The 20,472-nt window shown below is 36.7% G+C and overlaps 1 protein-coding gene across 1 annotated transcript in view; it reads left to right on the top strand.

Annotated features, from left to right (window-relative positions):
* DIAPH2 (diaphanous related formin 2) overlaps positions 1-20,472 on the top strand; it is an 897,118-nt gene that overhangs the window by 397,086 nt on the left and 479,560 nt on the right. The window contains exon 20 of the mRNA XM_081223297.1: positions 791-885. Within this exon, the coding sequence (XP_081079423.1) occupies positions 791-885 (95 nt within the window). The remainder of the gene's footprint in view (positions 1-790; positions 886-20,472) is intronic.

Raw genomic sequence — 20,472 nt, 5'->3', positions numbered from 1 at the left:
CATATAGACCTCTCCATGAAAAAAAAAAATTCTTAGGAATATATTTATGTTCTGGTGATAAGAACACATGTATGTTCTTTAAAAAGTATGTTCAATGGAGGTTAAAGTGGAATGTATTGTTGAACAATGCTTTCTGAGTCAGTTCGAGCTTTTCTAGGTATAATTTGTTGAATTATTCCCATATGGCATAATATATATCCATTTAAGAAAAAGTTGACAAGGGAAATCGTTGATTCAACATAAAAGCAACTAATAGCATACCTCATGAATGTCATCAGGGATACAGAGAACATCGAGGATTCAGACACTTTAATTTTTTGTTATGTGGGAGAACTGCAAAGTAGATTGATATGGTTTTCTTAGTATCGGGTTACTTTACTGTCATTCTCGAGAAGTGCTGTATTGGATGCATCTGACAATCTCCACGGTAAATTCTATGTTGAATTAAAAGGCTTACTTGAGATAAAATTTCTAACTTTTCATGGGTTATTTTGTATTAGCTTCATCTAAAATGCATAAGCATGTAGTCATCAGTGCTGTTAGTAGTTTTATCTTGTATATAAATACGCATGAACTGTAAACATTAGACCCTGAGCTAATAGGCCATTTTGCCTAGATGAGTAGTATAGTCCATCAAATGGAAGCTACTTTTGTTTATTCATAATTCTGTAGAGTAATATTAGTGATAAGAATTTCATATTTTGAGTCTATGAAGTGGGAATCAGGTATTTATTAGGACTTTAAAATTGTGATGCTGCTCTCTTTTTAATAAAATCAATTTTTATTTTAGCTATCTTCCTAGGATCGTATCGTATGCCATATGAAGATATAAAAAACATCATTCTGGAGGTTAATGAAGACATGTTGAGTGAGGCCTTAATTCAGGTAACTTGCATATTTTGCTTTTGAATTTCATTTTCACAGATATTTCTAGATTGCTGTCCTTTCAGTGGAGTTGTGTGAAAATGTTCTTCTGTGTTTGGATAATAGAATTAGGAATATCTAGCTGTGTGGACAGTAAGAGGACTCAGACAATCTAGGTTCTAGGTATGTGTCTGCCATTTATTAGATATGTGTCCTTTTAAATTTAAGTCTGTGCACATGTAGACGCATCATCCTCTGTACATAAAATTGCATCTATTTCATCATTACAATGACACTTTTAAGTAGATATTGTTATTACCATTGTATGGACGTAAAAGTGTACAGGCCAAGAGGTTAAAATAGCTTCCTCAGGATCAATGGGTGAATGGTAAAGTTATCCCTTGTTAAGCACTTAATGTGCTGGGGATTGTGCTCTTTATATATTTTATCTCATTGAATCTTGCAACAGTCCTATGAGATAAGTACTATTATCCTCATTTACACATCAGGAAACTGAGGCTTAGAGAGATTGCCCACTGTCACCTAGCTGGTAAGTGGCAGAGTAGTAGAGCTGAGACTCAGAACAAAGCCTATCAAGACTCTAAAGCCATTGCTCTTTTTATTCTATTATTCTGCCTCCTATGGGCAAACTATGTCAGTTTGCTAAAGCCCTATCTTCTCATCTGACATTACTAGGTCACTGTGAAGATTACACCAAATAAACTGCTTGGTAGAATAAAGCACTCTATTAGATCTAATTCTTAGAATTCTTCATATGTTTGACCCTGTCTGGTTTAATTTTTGGAAGGAAGAACTGCAAGATATTTCATGGATGGGCATAGTCATTGCAGGTTTTTTGTTGTTTGTTTTTGAGCCACGTGGCTTGCTTTGATTTTAAGAAGATTGAGTAGTTTATGCTGTAACAATTTTGTTATACCTCCCTTAGACTGTCTCTAAATCTCAGAGCACCAGTGTCTGCCATTTGAGCAGGCTGTGTCTATATAGAAGTTTCTCCATTGCGTAGTGTAGGCTTGCATTACAGTTTACCCTGTAAGACTAAGGGTTAATGAGTTTATGTAGGCTCTTTATTATCATGACACAACTTTATTAACCTCAACGAAAGTTACACTGTGCTAAGAAATTCCCTTGTGGAAATGTTTCTTGGAAAATGTGTTTTCTTTGTCCAGCTAGCCAGGTCCAGAGTTCTCTGAGTTGAAATGGAGAGCTGATCACATTTGTCCTGCCCGGCTTAGTCCCATGATTCTTTGCACAATAGTCAGAATGAGCAAGTTAAGAAGCCTAAATGTGACTTAGTTCTCCCTCTTTTTATCCAGTTGGACAGTTTCATTTTAAAGTACAAAAAGGCAAACAAACATCTGACTCCTATTCAGTAGTTGAAGCTTTCTAGTGTTTTCTGTATAATCAAATTTTAGTAAAAGAGAACCATATTTTGAAGAATTAATCAACGTAGGCATTTATTTTCCCCATTAAGACTGTAGCTTTTCCTTCACGTGCCTTAGTAAATAAAAAAGAATGTAAATATGCAGAATGCTACTGTGATATTTATTTACCAGTAACATTAAAAACATTTATTATTTTTAAGTCATGTTTTCAGCTCTTTATGGAATGTAAGAAACAGAAGGAGTCTCACTTATGAATGGCCCTCTAATATGCAACAAGCTTTAAAAATGTATGTATAGAAATGTATTACGTGGGATTTTTTTTTTCTGTTTCACTTGATTTTGTAGCATAAACGATACATATTTGTTTCTCTCTTTAAATTGCCTGGTCCAGTTGGGAGGAAGGAATTGCTTTCAATTTGGAGAAGGCAGTCAATTATGTCTAAATTATTGAATTCAGCTGGTTTAATTATATCCACTATGCAGTCAAAAGGACTGCTTGTGAAATCACATTATTATGCTAAATCTCAGGTGAGTGAAGGAGAACCACAAAGTGTAGATCCTGCCAGGTTCCTTCTGCGAGTGTTATACCCATTGCTTCCGTGCATTTCCTGTTTGCTGGGGATGGGTTAACCTTTTTCTGTCTCATCTCTTCCTCTTTTCTAGACATCCATTCCCTTTTCTAAGCCTGTATCTTTCTCTTTTTCACATCTCTGTGTGTTTTATCACTTGCATCCATTGCCCCAACAATTTTGTGCTTTCCTTTTGTTTAAAACAGGCCACTGAAGACTTTCTTCCAAGCTGGCTTGCCTTCCTCCTCGAAGCCAGATACTCTAAACTTTCTTCTCATTCCTTACCCTGCTCAATCAAAACTCATTTTCTTACTTCTGCTTGTAGGAGAAAACAATTTAACATGTAATTTAATAGTATGCATGATTGGAATTGTGCTGCTTGGGTACGAGGCACAGATTGTGAATAACTCATCTGAGTTATGAAAGTTAATATTGCGTTTATGCAGACAAATCCAATGTCTGAGTATCTATCTTCTAGTAAGGAGGAAGGTCCTGGGTAGAAACAGTCATTTGATTTTCAAGTACCCAAAGGAGACTGCTTCCCTCAGGCCAGAGAAAAGACTAGGTCACCACTGCCTTTCTCCCTCCCATCCTAGAAAGGGCTTGCTTCAGTGATGCAAAAGTAACATCAATTTGCCATTCAAAGGAGCTGTTTACCATTTATGACTAATTACCATGTAGCACATTGATAATGCATAGCATTAAATATGTATCATCAGATTAACTTTGTTGTAAGTTCTATTTGATTACAGTGCTAAACTCCATCCATGCATAATCATAGTTTGTTGCTCATGTGGCATGGTTGTCTCCTCATAACAACAAAAACAACAAAAAACAATTAAGGACACATTGCTTCCCAGAGACTTGAATTAACACCAGTATTATCTCTCCTAGTATGGGTCAATAAGCTCTTTCCTGCCAGACAACTGATAGATTTTAGTTATTTGGCAGGATAAATCCTTTACTAACAAAACAAAACAAAAACAAACCCCCAAATGTTAATTTAATCAGCAAAAGAGAGCCCCAAGTTTAAGGTTATTAATAAAAATATTAATGTCTCCTTTATTTCAAAATATATAAATTGAAGCTAGAAACCAAGTTCACTATATGGAAGAAGTTGAAAAGTCCTAAAATACTTACAAGAACACATAGAAACACTTAAAAAGTACACCATATCCTGAGATTGTTGAGGAGCTTCTAATATATGCAACTATGAGTTCCAAATAATGTGTACTAAATTTAGGTGATTCTTCGAGTTATTATTTCAGCTCTGAAAATCTGCTTTAGTGTAATTTAATTTGATCTATTGAGAGAAAACTCTAAGACCAGTGTTTTTAGGGCATCAGTGGTAAAAATGAAATATTTGTAGGCACATTTACATATAGAACATTGACCAAAAAAAAAAAAAAAGAAATTAGCAGTTTTAAAAAAGTGATTCAAGTGTTGAAGGGAAAATAACAGTCTATTCTATTTTAGAACATCAGTGCATGCAAATGATTCTTAAATGCTGAGGAAATTCATGTTGGTAGGGAGATTACGGTCATATTCACAAAGCCTAAGCAGAAAAAAGATGATTAACATAGAAGGCAGCATAAAATTGCTGCAGAATAATTACAAAGATATGTATAAAGCAGGGTTTTTTAACCAGGAGTCCAAAGGCCCCTGGGAGACCAATGGAGAGAATTCAGGGGCTCCTGAACTTAGATGTGAAAAATACTGCCTCTTTATTTTCTTTACCTGCTAACTAATATTTAGTATTTCATCTGATTAACAATATAGGCAACAGACCAAAGTAGTATTAACAGTACCTCTAACTTCGTCACTAATAGAAATAATAAATGTTTTCCTATCATATTAAATTTGTGGCAGATATCTTGAAATATTGTTTACAGTCATTACTACTTCAAAATTACACTAGTTATTAAAGCTGCCACTAGATATTATTTTTTAATGCTTTAATCAAGCAGCACATCTATTATTATATCACAATTTATTTTCTTAAATATCTTGATAACTATTTCAATGTAATTGGTTTCTTTTGCATTTTTATGTATTTTACTTTATTCTGAGAAGGGATCTGTAAGCTGGTGTTACAGAGTTCATGGCAAAAACAAAGAGGATAGAAACTAGTACAGAAAAGTTTGCCAATTGAGATGGCAGACTAAGAAGTACCACATTAGAAGGGTGAGAGGATCAGCTGCATTCTGACCACATTGCCCCTCCCCAGACTGGCACAGCACTGCACCAAGAGGGCCCCCTGGGCCTATAGTTTCTCCACTGAAAAAAGAGAGCCCTAGGTGGACGTCTAGCTCCCCCAGCATTGTAGGACGCTTCCCAGAAGGACCATTTGGGCCACACTGCATAGAGATAACTGGGGGAATCTGTGGGGCTCAACCACTGGAGATCAGATAGAGGTGGAGGAGTTGAGGTGGGGCTTACAGCAACAACACTTAGATCTTGGCAGACTATATTTCTGCTTGTAGCAGTGCCCAAGCAGAGATCCCAGCCAGTGGCTCTGCCCATCTTTGGAGCCAAACTGGTGGCCCCATCTGGCTAGAGAGTTTGGTGGACAGTTCTGCCTGATTTGGGTGCCTGGTCAATGGGCTGTGCTAGCCATGGAGCTTGTTGTGCTGTCCTGCCTGGGCTGGAAAGCAGATTTGCAGCCCTGTGTAACTGCTGAGCACAGCCTCTAGTCTTACCTGTCCAAGTAGCCTAGCCTAAGAACCCAGGCCACTGTGGAGCCCATGCTATAGCCCTGCTTGGTCAGAGAGCCAAGCAAGCAGCCTTGCCCAACTGTTAAGCATACTCTTTGGCTCCACGTAACCAGGAAGCTTGAACAGTGACCCTGGATAGTCTCAGAGCCTAATCTACAGTAACACTAAGCCACGGAGTCCAGACTATAACCCCACCCAACAGCAGAGTACAATCTATGACCCTGCCCTATTGTTGAACATCTAGCCTTGTCCAGGCCTGCAGCCTCACCCAAGCAGGGAACCCAGCCAGTTACCCTGCCCAGTTGTGGAGCATAGCCTGTTGCCTCACCTGATAAGGGACCATAGACAGTGACTGTGCCCGACCACAGAGCACAGTCCCTTGCCCCACCCAACTGCAGGATACAGTTGGAAGTCCCTCACCACCAGAGAGCCTGGTCAGAGCATAGCCAGTAGCCTACCAGGTCGTGAGGCCCAGCCTGCAGCCCTGTGCAACATTAGGGCACAGCCTGAAGCCCTACTTGATGACAGAGCACAGCCTGCAGCTCCAACTGAACATAGTCCAGCCAGCAGTGCCATTCACTCAAGGAACACAGCCTGAGACCTCAGCTGACCAGGAGCAATTGCAAAGCTCATTCATAGCCCTGCCCACTTGCCAACCAGTAGCACCACCCTACCAGGGAACACAGCCTGTCACCTCGCCTGACCAGAGGTGATTACAGAACCCAGTTAGTGGCCCCACCTGACCACAGAGCACAGTCAGTAGCCCCACACAATCTGATCATCCACGCAGTAGCCCTGCTTGAATGTGGAGCTCAGCCAGCGGTTCCAGCCAACAGTGGAGCTCAACCAGTGGCACCACCTCTGACCTCAGATACTGAGCAATAGCGTCATCCAACTAGGGACTCCAATAGCAAGCCCCAATTACCAAAAAATGCTACCAGCTGACTCATCTAGTACCCCAGGTTGGGCTGATGAGTGAAGGTCTTACCCTGTGATAGCAAACAGATACTAATGCAAGGAGTCAAGAATCACAAAGAATCAGGTAAAAATGATACCACCAAAGGAAACTAATAGGACTCCAATAACTGACCCTAAAGAAATGGAGATCTATGAACTTTCTGAAAAATAATTAAGAATAATCCTCTTAAAGAAGTTCAGTGAACTATAGGAGTACACAGAAAGACAACTAAACAAAATTGGGAAAACAATGCATAAACAAAATGAGAAGTTGAACAAAGGAAAAGTGACCATCAAAAAAACACACAAACAAACAGAAACCCTAGAGCTGAGTAATACAATGACTGAACTGAAAAATTCAATAGAGAGATTCAATATCACACTTGATCAAGCAGAAGAGAGACAAGTGACCTGGAAGGTAGGCCATTTGAAATTATCCAGTCATAGGAGGAAAAAGGAAAAAGAATGAAAAAGAATGAAGAAAGCCTACAGGACTATCAGTGAATTTCTCAAAAGAAATATTACAGGCCCGGAAAATGTGGAATGATATATTCAAAATATTGAAAGAAAAAAAAAAAAAAGAAAAAACACCTGTCAACCAAGACCACTCTACCCAGAAAAGCTCTCCTTTAGAAATGAAGAAAAGATAAATATTTTCTCAAACAAACAAAGCTGAAGGAGTTCATCATCACTAGAAATACTAAATGCTGTTTTTCATGCTAACATGAAAAGATGCTAATTTAAACTGTAAAAACATATGAATGTGTGAAACTCACTGGTGATGGTAAATATGTAGCCAAAGTCAGATTCTCTAATATTATAATGGTGTTGCATTATTCACTTACAACTTGTTTAACAGTTAAAAAAACAAATGTATTAAAAATAATCATAACTTCAATAATCTGTTATTAGGTACACATTATAAAAAGTGTAAATTGTAACCTAAAATAATGTAAACTGTGAGGGGCGGCAAGAAGTAAAATTATAAAGTTTAGTATGCTATTGAAATTAAGTTGTTATCAGTTTAAATTAGGATGTTATAAATATATTTTATGTAAGCCTCATGGTAACCACAAAGGAAAAGCCTATAGTAGATACACAAAAGATTATGATAAAGGAGTCAAAACATACTGCCACAAAAAGTACTCAAATCACAAAGGATGAGAACATTAGAAGAAGCAAGGAACAAAACATTCAGAAAACAATTAACAAAAGGCAAAAGCAAGTTCCTACCTATCAAAAATTACTTTAAAAGATACAAGTATTAAAATCTCCAATCAGAAGACATAGAATAGCCTGAATGTATAAAAAGAAGATTAAGAGATATGCTGTCTATAAGAGACTCACTTTAGCTTTAAGTACACACATAGCTTGAGATTGAAGGGATGGAAAAAGATACTTCAAGCAAATAGTAACCAAAAGAAAGCAAGGGTTGTGATACTTATAACAGACAAAATAGACATTAAGCAAAAAAATGGTCAAAACAGACAAAGACAGTCATTATGTAATGACAGAGTGGTCAGTTCAGCAAGAAGATATAACAATTGTAAATATTTATGCATCCAACATTGGAACATCTAAATATATAAAGTAAATGCTAATAGAACTAAAACAAGGGCTAAAAGGAGAAATAAACAACAATAAAGTAATAGATGGGGACTTTAGTACCCCACTTTAAACAATGGATACACCATCCATACAGAGAATCAATAAGTAAACAGTGGATTTGAACAACACTACGACTTAATGAACCTAACAGACATATACAGAACATTTCATCCAACAGCGGCAGACTACATATTCTTTTCAAGTACACATGAAACATTCTCCAAGATAGATCATATGATAGTTAATAGATAGCAAATTTAAGAAGATTGAAATTGTATCACATATATTTTCTGACCACAGTGACATAGAACTAGAAATCAATAACAGGAGGAAAGGTGGAAAATGCATAGAAACATGAAAGTTAAACATAACACTCCTGAACAACTAATGGATCAAAGAAGGAAAAAAGAAGAAATAAAGAAATACCTTGAGACAAATCAAAATGGAAACACAACATACCAGAACTTATTGGATGAGGAAAAATAAGCAATTCTAACTGGCAAGTTTATAGGGATAAACACATCAAGAAGAAAGAAAGATCTCAAACAACCTAACTTTACTCCTCAAGGAAATAGAAAAATAAGCAAATACTAATCCCAAAGTTAGTAGAAAGGAGGAAATAATAAAGACTAGAGCAGAAATAAATGAGAGTACAAGACAATAGAAAAGATAATGAAACTAAGAGGTAATTGTTTGAAAAGGTAAATTTGACAAACCATTAGCTAGACTAAGAAAACAAGAGAGAAGACTCAGATAAATACAATCATAATGAAAGAGGAGACATTGCAACCTATGTTAAAGAAATACAACAGATCATAAGAGACTACCATAAACAGTTAGATACCAACTAATTGAAGAAATGAATAAATTCCTAGTGACATACAACTTACCAAGAATGAATCATGAAGAAATAGAAAATATGAACACATCAGTAATGACTAAGGAGATTGAAACAGTATTTAAAAACCTCTCAAAGAGAAGTCTGGGATCAGGCTGTTTCACTGGTGAATTCTACCAAACCTTTAAAAAAGAATTAACATCGATCCTTTTGAAACACTTCCAAAAAATTGAAGAGAAAGGAACACTCACAAGCTCATTTTTTGAGGCCAGCGTTACCCTGATACTAAAGCCAGATAAGGACACTACAAGAAAAATTGGGCAAAGGACTTGAGTAGACATTTTCCAAAGAAGATATTCCAATGGCCAACCTGTACATGAAAAGGTGCTCAGTATCACTAATCATCAGGGAAATGCAAATCAAAACTACAATGAGATATCACCTTGCACCTGTTAGAATGGCTGTTATCAAAAAGACAGATAATGCTGGTGAGGATATGAAAAAAAGGGAACTCTTGTGCACTGTTGGAGGGAATGTAAGTTGGTACAGCCACTATGGAAAAAGGTACAGAGATTCCTTAAAAAATTAAAATAGAACTACTGTATGATCCAGAAATCTCACTTCTGTGTATATATTTGAAGGAAGTAAAATCACCATATCAGAGAGAGATCCAAATGTCCATGTTCATTGCAGCATTTTCTTTTTACAATAACCAAAGCATGCAAACAACCTAGGTGTCCATTGACAGATATGTGGATAAAGTTGTGATGTTATGTATGTATGTATACATACACACACACACACACAGGAATATTATTCAGATTTTAAAAAGAAGGAAATCCTGCGATATGTGACAACATGGATGGACTTTGAGGACATTATGCTAAGTGAGATATGTCAGGCAAAGACAAATACTGTGGGGTATCACTTATATGTGGAATTAAGACAAACCAGACTCATAGGAACAGAGTAGGTTGTTGTTTGTTTGCCAAGGGTGGAGGGAAGGGGAGAATGGATGAAACTGGCTCACGGGTACAAAATCCCAGCTATAAAATGAATAAATTCTGGGGATGTAATGTACACCATGGTGACTATAGTTAACAGTACTGTACTGTATATTTGAAAGTTGCTAAGAGAGTAAGTCTTAAAAGTCCTTGCCAGAATAAAGAAAAATTATGACTATGTGTTGTGATGGGTGGTTTTTTTTTTTAACATCTTTATTGGAGTATAATTGCTTTACAGTGGTGTGTTGGTTTCTGCTTTATAACAAAGTGAATCAGCTATACACATATATATATCCCCATATCTCTTCCCTATTGTGTCTCCCTCCCTCCCACCCTCCCTATCCCACCCCTCTAGGTGGTCACAGAGCACCAAGCTGATCTCCCTGTGCTATGCAGCTGCTTCCCACTAGCTATCAATTTTACTATATATGTCCATGCCACTCTCTCACTTTGTCCCAGCTTACCCTTCCCCCTCCCCATGTCCTCAAGTCCATTCTCTAGTAGGTCTGCATCTTTATTCCCTTCCTGCCCCTAGGTTCTTCATAACCTTTTTTTTTTTTTTTTAGATTCCATATATATGTGTTGGCATACTGTATTTGTTTTTCTCTTTCTGACTTACTTCACTCTGTATGACAGACTGTAGGTCCATCCACCTCACTACAAATAAACCAATTTCATTTCTTTTTATGGCTGAGTAATATTCCATTGTATATGTGATGGGTGTTTAAAGGAACCTTATTCTGATAATCATTTTGCAGTATATGCATATATCAAATAATCACATTTTACATCTTAAACTTTCACAATGTTATATATCTTAATAAAACTGGAGGGCTTCCCTGGTGGCACAGTGGTTGAGAGTCCGCCTGCCGATGCAGGGGACACGGGTTCGTGCCCCAGTCTGGGAAGATCCCACATGCTGCGGAGCGGCTGGGCCTGTGAGCCATGGCCACTGAGCCTGCGCGTCCGGAGCCTGTGCTCCGCAATGGAAGAGGCCACAACGCAGGAAAAGGCCTGCGTACCGCAAAAAAAAGAAAAAAAAAAACGAATAAAACTGGAAAAAACATTTTAAAAAGAAAAAGTTTCCCAGTTACATGACTTAGAAGTTCCCCTTAAAAATACTGCAAGACAGTAAAACGATCAGTGGTTACCAGGCATTAGTGGGGAGGGAGGGATGAATATGCAGAGCACAGAGGATTTTTAGGACAGTGAAACTAACTATTCTGTGTGGTAATATAATTGTGGATACATGTCATACATTTGTTAAAATCCCATAGAATGTACAAAAGGAAGAGTGAACCCTAATGTAAACTGCGGACTTTAGGCAATATTGATGTGTCAGTGTAGGTTCATCAGTTGTTACAAATGTAGCATTTTAGTGGGGAGGGTGTTTATAGTTGGTGAGGCTATACGTGTGTAAGGGCAGGAAATACATGGGAATTCTCTGTATTTTGCTGCTCAGTTTTGCTGTAAAACTAAAACTGCTCTAAAAAATAAAATCTAATAAAAAAAGAAAGAAACTAGTACAGAGGCTCACAGAAGGGGAGCTCTAGGTTTGGGTGGCCTGTGGTTACAGTGTTTTTTTGGGAGAAGTGTAACTTAAATTGGACTTTGCAACATTATTAGGGCTCAGTTAGAGAGGGCTAGGAAAAGGGAATAGTGGGTAAAGGCTTGAGCATCTAAAGGAAAATATTTATATTCTGCTATGCCTCAGAAGTCATGTAGGGTGGCAATGAGAAAGAGCATGTAAAAGATTTTTTGGGGTCATACTCTTAAGGCATAGAGATCACAAATTAGTGACCCACAATATGTTTTCTTTGGCCTTTGTAGTGCTTAAATGGTAGAATTTGAGTGTTACATACTGTCCCATTTGCTACAGGCCCTACCACCCCCTACTACATTTTACCCACTCTGATTTATTCCTAGTCCCTATAAGCATCAGGCTTTTTGACCCCTGGTAGATAATTTGAATGCCAAGCTATTGGATTTGGACATGTTTACAGGTGTGTTTAGGAAGATTTCTGTAGCTGCAGTATGCCAAATGGCTTTGTGAAAAGAGATTACAGATAGGGAGGTAATTGTAATTTCAAGTATAAGGTATAGGGGAATTCCCTGGAAGTCCAGTGGTTAGGACTCCATGCTTTCACTGCTGAGGGCCTGGGTGCAATCCCTGGTCAGGGAACTAACATCCCACAAAGCCATGTGGCATGGCTGAAAAAAAACAGAAACAAAAACAGAAAAACAAGTATAAGGTACAATGAAGCCCTGAAATACATTGTGGGTAGAGAAAAAAAGAGGAAAGGTGGATAAATAAGAAGTTACAAAGAAAAGATTCATCGAAAAGTCTTGGTGATAGAGAGAATGGTTGTACTACTAATAAAATGGGGCAAATCATGTGGGAGAGAAAATACTTCCAGGGTAGAGGAGAAAATTTTTATGGCTACACTGCATTAGAATATGTGTTGGAAGTCAGAATAGAGATGATGACTGAAATTAAGGATTTGGGGAATCATTTGCAAAGAAATGATTGTTCTAGTTTAAAGACCAGAGAAATTCTTGAGGTTGCTAGTGAAAAAAGTGACCATTGGAACGTTAAGGTCCACATTTCTGGAGACCACACAGGTTGAGGGGATGGATGTTGTTAGAGAAATAAGAACAAAGGGAGCCAGCATATCAGAGGGAGTGCCAGGTTCTTTGGTGCATCACAAAAGCTAGCACAGGAGAGAGTTTTGAGGAGTGATGAATAAGAGAATGATATCAGGGGAAAGGATACCTCTCTTGATATCCTGAAATGAAGTGTCATACTTAAAGTAGTTATTTTCTTGCAGTTCTTTCTTCAAACAATCCACACTATTTACTAGACATCTGTATTCCTTAAGCAAATGTTCTATTTATTGCCTTTTGGTCTCTGTTGCCCTTATTTTTAAGGGACAGATGCATTCCTGTTGGGCATGCAACTGTCCAGTATAATATTTTCTGCTCCCCTTCCACCTGCTTTGTTTTCTCTGAATTTTCCTTCCTTTCCTCCCTCCCTCCCTCCCTTTTTCCTACTCTGTCTCACTTCCCCCCTTCTTTCTTTCCTTCTTCCACCCTCCTTTCCTTTCTTCTTTTCTTTCATCTAAATAAATTCTTTTTTTGTGTAAAGGGTCCTAATCATTCTAAATAATTCTCCCTTGGTGAAATATAGCTCTAGGGTATCTCTTACTTACCTGGAAACTACAGAAATACCTCCATAGATGTCTTTCTGTGATACCTGTGTTACTGAGCTCAGGTTTAGCTGCCGCCGCTCATAAGCCAATAATTCGAGAGGCAAGTGTTGGTAGAAAGGAAGGGTGCTTTGATCAGAAAAGCTGGCAATCTGGGGATAAGGTGGACTTGTATCCAGAGACCAACTCTGAAGATTCTGCTAAGCCATGACAGTTTTTAAAGGGAGAAATGGCAGTGGGAGAGAATCTCAGTGAATCATCGAGGCAGGAGGTTGGGTTCTGCATCATTCTCCATTGTATGCAGACTGGCTGACTCTCTTCAGATGTTATTTTACCTGTGTGATCTGCCTGCAGGATTGCTACGGGAGCTGTAGGGGGTAGAGAGCTAGCCATTTTTATCTGCTTAATTCTACATTCTTACTCCTCTTTAGGAAAGGAATCAACAGGTTAGACAAGGCATGGTGTGCATTCAGAAGAGCGTATGTCAGGAGTTAGTTTCAATAGTTTAGTGATCTCATTCCTATAATTGGGTTCTTTTAAGGTTAGAGGGGAACAGAAATGGACAAACAGGAAAGGGACAAAAGAGCTGCATTCACATGCGCGGGAATATTCCAGCTGGCTTTTTCTTCCCCGGATAGTTTCCATTTATGCTGGCTCTGTTACTTTTCTGAAACCCATTCAAGTGTCCAACTCTGAACTCAGTGTGTAGGGGTCTACAGGTAACCACATGATTATGTTTTCAAATGTTATTTTATGTCTCAAAACAGATTTTATGATTTATAGAACTTATTGCTGGGTCCTGACAAAATGATGAGAGTGGAGCAAAGGTCATACAATCCATTCCCCTGATTCCAGGCAATGCTCCTCCTAAGCCATCAAAGATAGATGGGTATCTATCGATTCTGCAGGGGAAAAAGATTCTTCAACTTCCCTCAATTAACCAGTTCTAGAGTATAATTATTCTTATAGTCAGGAAATTCATGCATGTGTAATAGTAGAGCTCGTTTTTGTCTCCTCAATCCATCTTTGTAATCATTGATCTATTTACGTGGTTATCAACCATCTGTATTTTATGCAGGCTTGTGATTCTGCCTGTGTACATGCACTTTCCAAGGGTTGATGACTTTAGAAGACTACAAGTATATCAATTAAGGCTATAATGGCATTAGTATTGTAGAATTTGAAAACATTTTTGTCTGAAATAACAACTTGTATTCACCATGTTCATTTTCATAGTTCTTTAGGGAAAATGAAACATTAGCAATGACGGCAACAATCACAAAACATTTCTTTCCCATTTCTCATCATGGAGGAATAAATAGTTACTTTATGTCATGCTATTGTAATCTTAAAATACTTGTATCTGTGAGCTGCTGTTCTTTTTCATCTTTTGCTTCTAACTGGTTAGTTGAGTAATTTTTTTTTTTCTTTACCCTTCCTTCACTGAAGCTTTCTTTGGCCCTTGTTTGCTACTTTCAGTCTGTTGGTAAAATCACACCTATTCCAAGCAAATGTGATGACTATTTATTTTCATCCCCTCTATGTCTATTGTTGATTAATACCGGTATTTCAATTGTCAACTTTACTGGTTGTGCTGTTTTCCACAATTGATACCAGACTGTTTCACAAAGAAAGAAGAGGTAGCTTTAAACAATTCATTAATTTTTCTTGTACTAGTCAGACTGTAAACCATACATTAAAAAGGCAAAAAAAAAATAGTCTATTTATACTTTGAACAAAGCATAGGTCTTATTAATAGTTGAGTAAGATGTGGCCTCAGAGATCATATTTTATGCAGCCTTGTAGACTTTAAGCCATGGTAGAACTTCATTAAAATACTGGCCCTTTCATACTACAGATCCACTGAGTCTATTGATGTGAGATGATGTTTGGGGTTGACTAGGAATTCCCTTGCAATTGTAGAACTTGGAAAGTGCCCTTATTTTCCTTAGACTTCCAGAACCCTGAATTAGGAAATGAGAAGCAAGGTTAGACCCAACCCCCGGTACTCTAACTTGTAGCTATAAGGCTACCTCTGGACAAAAAGCCAAAGTCTCTCAGCCCAAAATAATTGGAGGGCAGAGTGTCCAGTTGCCAATGCCCTCAATTAAACTAACAGAGATGGAGAACAATTACACTGTTTTTTCCTACTATCTTCCTACTCGTTTTTTACTATATTAATTTTCTTTGAATCCAAAGATTATTGGTTGGCCAGTCATATATTTAATGAAGTATAACACCTTTGTAATTGATTATATCTATAAAACCCACTTCCTCTTTTGTGCATTCAGTAGGTAATCAAAACATTCTTTTCTGTATACAGGGGATAAATATTTACTTACCATATTGTTTTTTTTTCAATGCTCTATTATAATTCTAGATCTCCTGTGTAAAGAAGAATGGTACCTAGTCTTCAAGTCTAGGAAAGTCATATGATAGTTACAGTATAATTTAACATAATAGAGTGTAGTTAACATGCTATGGCATACTTTAATACAGTGTAATATAGATATAACATGGGTATTTTAATCTCTTTACAAAATATTTTTGAGAGGCAGTCAGGAAGGAATACACAAGAGAGAGACTGAATGCTCTTTATTTCTTAAGCTCAGTGGTAGGCACATAGAGTCATTATATTATGTATATTTTTTTGTATGTCTTAAATATTACACAATAAATAAATTTTAAATTATTTGACAAGTGCTGAAAGCGTATGCTTAAGGCAGGACTTAATTCTTTTTTGTGGAGTGCTGTCCTGTAAATTGTAGGATGTTGAGCAGTACCCTTAACCTCTGCCTACTAGTTGCAGCCCACCAGTTGTGACAACCAAAAATGCCTCAGACATTGACCCATGTCCCCGAGTGGGCAAAATTGTCCGTGGTTAGAACTGTCTGAAGAATTATTTTTATTTCTGAAATACAGGTAGTAAAGTTTCAGAATATAATAAGCTTCCAATCATTTGCTTTTATTTTCTATGTTCATTGGAAACCCTCATGACAGAGGTTTTGGACATTTGATTATTATAGGCAAAACCAAAACTTGATTCCATGTGTTTAAAAAAATCTCTTTCCCAGGAATGTAAAGTGTTGATGTTAAGTTCAAATTCTGATAGAATACATTCTCATTAAATTGCAAATATCAAGCATTGTTTAAAATATAGGCCTTAATTATTTTTCAGTGGTGAATACAGACAATTCTATTAGTGTGATTTGATTTTTTTTTCCTTTATAATGTACTAGATGGGATTTTTGGTTGTTGTTGTTTTACATTAACAACTCAATAGTGTTGAACAGTTCACTTTACACCATTTAAAAAACCTTATGTTTATTTAAAAAACAATATGTCATAAAAGTAAGGCAAATAGTATAGTGATTACAACTTTCAGTTTGGAGTCAAAAAGCTGGGTCTGAATCCCAACACTGCCACTTGCCAGCCATGTGAACCTGAGAAAGTTACCTAGCCTCTCTGGGCACCTTGTCTTTATCCTCTAAAGAGGTGATGAGTCTGTTATGAGGATTAAGTTAAACATACGTGAAAATCCCCTTAGCACAGTGCTGGTTACAAGGTAAGGATACAACAAATGACTTTTGAAGTGAGTGAGATCAGTTCAGTTAGGTTTCCTTTTTTTTTTCCAAACATCCTCTTGCAAAACGTTTAGTTGAATAGTCAGTCCTCAGTTTTCTATGTTAATAGAAAGAATCTCAGCAGGGTGATAATTCTCCTGGGGCGTCTTGCTTACTATGCACTGTCTGTAATCTCAGAAACAGAGACATCAAATTGGGACAAAGGAAATCTCCAGGAATAGTCCACCATTTTTGAGAGGATAATTCAGAAGCCTCACTTCAACCTCTTTGATCCTTTATATCATATTCCTTATTCTGTAGTTCTGTTCATTTGCATGCTGCAAAGGTAAATGTAGACTTTAAAGTAGACAAATATACTTAAATTAAGATAGAATTCATTGATGGAGCCGACTGGGGGACTCGCAGATGTGAGACTGGGGACCCTCAGATGTTATCAAAACCTTTTAACCTTTTTAAAGTGTTTTGTAGATTTTTAATATTCCACTTGAATTAATGAAACAAAATTTTATCCACCAATTGTTTCCCACAGTTTTTACTGTTGTTGAATTTATATTATTATAAGTTATTCATGTCTTCATGTCATAAAATTTAGCTTTCAATGTTTGTACTATCATTAAGCATGAGATAAGGCTATCATAATTTGAGGTCCTTAGGGCAAATGATCTGAAAATGTTTTAGATAAATGCCTGGCATTTTTATATTTGTGTTTTATTTGTTTAGGAGTATTTCATTTTAGTATGTTGGGTAGTATTAGAATCATATATTTTATACTTAGAATCACTTAAAATATATGCCAACATATATGAAATCATGGCTTTATGAAATTACCAATATCTATTGTGAATGAAATTGTATATTTTAGTTTCAATATTAGTAAACAATATTTTATAAAAATCAAAGTACCTGAAATTGAGAACATGACCTTGTTCTAAAGTTTTGGTGGTAGAAGAATTTGTCATATTAAAGAGTTAATCAGAAATGTGATGCATTCCAAATAATTGCTTATAATTTAATAGCTACTTTGAGTATTTGTTGTAATAAAGAATCACAAAAGACATTAAAAGTTTAGGGGCTAAATAGGCTTAGATGACAGTGCTAACAGACAGTGCTAATGACAGTGCATGGCCTCAAGAGTGTTTTGGGTTGGCCAGAAATAGGAAAGTGGGATTGTTTTATGACAGCAAGGAAAGAGGAGACTTGTTAGATGGGTGTAACCTGCTGAGTTGTGGCCTTAAGTGAAAGTTTGCAAGCAAGATAACCTCCTAGGAATGGTAAGAAAGCATGAGTGAGAGCAGATATGATACAGAGAATTCTACATGATGGAATGTTTAAAAGATTTTATTTTTCCTTCTCTTCCAACTGTGGAACCTGTCTTCTATGAGGTATTTGCTAGAATACCTCATTGTCTTCCAGACTGTACACATTGTACTTAAATTTAATTTTGCCTTTGTGTCTCAGTCATGGAATTTGAGACCATCAAAAGTTAAGGCTAAAATTAACTTTATAAATTCTCTTATTCATTTCCCTTATTTCATGGAAGGAGAAACTGAGGCTCAAAGAAGTTTATATCACACAGCCAATCTGGGATCACAACTCAGTTCATGTGATGCCCAGTTCATTGATTTCTTTTTTTTTTCTCCTGTTGTTTGGTCTGTGTTTTTCCCTGTTGTGATATGCAGATGAGTGAGGAGGTTGGACAGGAATAAAAAGTAGCCACAAAAGTTTACTAATTATAGAGTTCATGCAATATCTATCATCAAAAGTCAGAGTAGAAATTAAATTATTGTTGAAAATATTTTCTTCCAGTATTAGAAGACATTATAAATGTCTTCATTGACATTCATTATTGTTTGTGTTGTGAAATGTATACTTAAGTGCCAAGAAATAAAGACTTAATTTTACTTAATGCAATATAAGGGGCATAGGATTTCATTTCCACATTAATAAGCAGCATTTTAATAAAATGAAAGTGTAGTTCAAATACTAATAAGACCATCATTTATTTTATCCCATATGAAGGATTCAAAGTGATGGCCCCTTTTAATGAGATGAAGTCTTTCAACTCTCTGAGATAAATAAGAGTAAATATTTTGGCCTTCATTATATAATTTTTCTTAAATATATATAGTTGAATAGAGTTGAAAAATTACTTGCTTCTCAGGAAAAGTAAATAAAGTGTCTCCTTATTTTCCTTGAGTGCTGTGACTAGTTGCTACATCATCTCCTCGGACTTTCTACTCTTCAGTGGTTTATTCTTAAAATACCACTCTCAGTATAGTGGGGAAAAAAAGCATTATGTTGGGTTTTAGTCACTTAAACCCTTTGCAACCCTGGGCAAGTCACTTATCTTCTTTTAACCTTAAATTTCTTGCATATACAAGGGGGGATATGTGTACTTCCAAAACTGGGTTATTATAACAATTCAATATGAGCGTATGTGCAAACCAGTAAAACACTAAACAAATAGAACACAAATATGGACAAGTCCCTTGGATGTCTACTTAGCCCTACTCTTTCACCTTTTCTAGCCATTTAGTAAAGATAATTAACTCTTGACTTAAACGTTCAACCATCCCTTGAAAGAGCATTCCCCAAAAGAACTCATCTTCTTGTTCTATACCCCAACTAAAGACCTCCTTTCCTTATCTCCTGGAATTCTTTTCTTCCCTTCTCTCTTCTTTGACTCTGCCTGAGACTCATCCCAGCTCATCATGCATTCTTACTGATCCTTTGACTGAAGATTCATTAGAGCCACTCTTACCTCCCATTCCCACAGGACTAGGCTTATCTCTCATCACTTCAGTCATTTTATTGCTTTTGTTTCCTAGCTAATCTTTTTGTCTCTAGGCTGCCTCCAATCCAGTGCATCTTAACTTGATTCAACTCGATTTTATTTTTCCTCCACCAATTCATTTTCTTCCTTAAGAAGCAATAGCAGTGATTGCCATCTGTTTTTGCTTGCTTGCTTGTTTTAAATACTGTAGGGGATCTCTAGTTAATTTCAAAGATTTGTTGAATTTCTCAGTCTTGATTTTGAATAATCTGTACATGACTTGTCTTTGCTTTTCTCCATGCCTTTTCATCCTTTAGGTATCTTTCATATCTTTCAAAACATGACTTAAAACTCACCTTATCCTAGAAATGCTCCCTACTTTCTATACCAAACTGAATATTTTTTTTTATTCTTCGCCTGCACATTTGTACTATGGTATTCATAGTTTTTTGTAATGGTCTTTGAAAATGATCTTTGCATGTGATGCTGACATTCTGAACTATGTCATAAGCATTCTCCGTTTTAGTAATTTTTTTTAGTTCTTTTAGAACCAATCAGATACATGGTATTGTGCTCTGTTTATATGATAAACATTCTGTTATCATGTCATTTGGTGGCATTTTAAATTAGAGATTGTCAAAATGTTAGACTGACCGTCTGTGCAGGGCCATATTGAGGGGGTGAGCAGTCCATGCTAAGATTGGTGTCAAATTTACAGATTTCCCCTTCTTGAATGTTTAGGTCTGTGTTGTCTCTCAGGTGTTTATGAGAATTATAAGAACCATCCCAACCTCCTTTGATGAACCAAAGGTCTTTATCAAAATAAGCATAAGGATTCCATACAGTGTCAAGCAATACTTATATAGAGTCATGATTAGTTGTAGGTGTTTCTACACATTTCTGTCATAGATGACTCTGCTCTGAAAGTTCTTTTGCACTGAACGGTGAAAAC

Source organism: Mesoplodon bidens (assembly GCF_964165515.1).
Source record: "Mesoplodon bidens genome assembly, chromosome: X".
Classification (NCBI taxonomy): domain Eukaryota; kingdom Metazoa; phylum Chordata; class Mammalia; order Artiodactyla; family Ziphiidae; genus Mesoplodon; species Mesoplodon bidens.
This window is presented reverse-complemented; position numbering and strand designations above follow the sequence as displayed.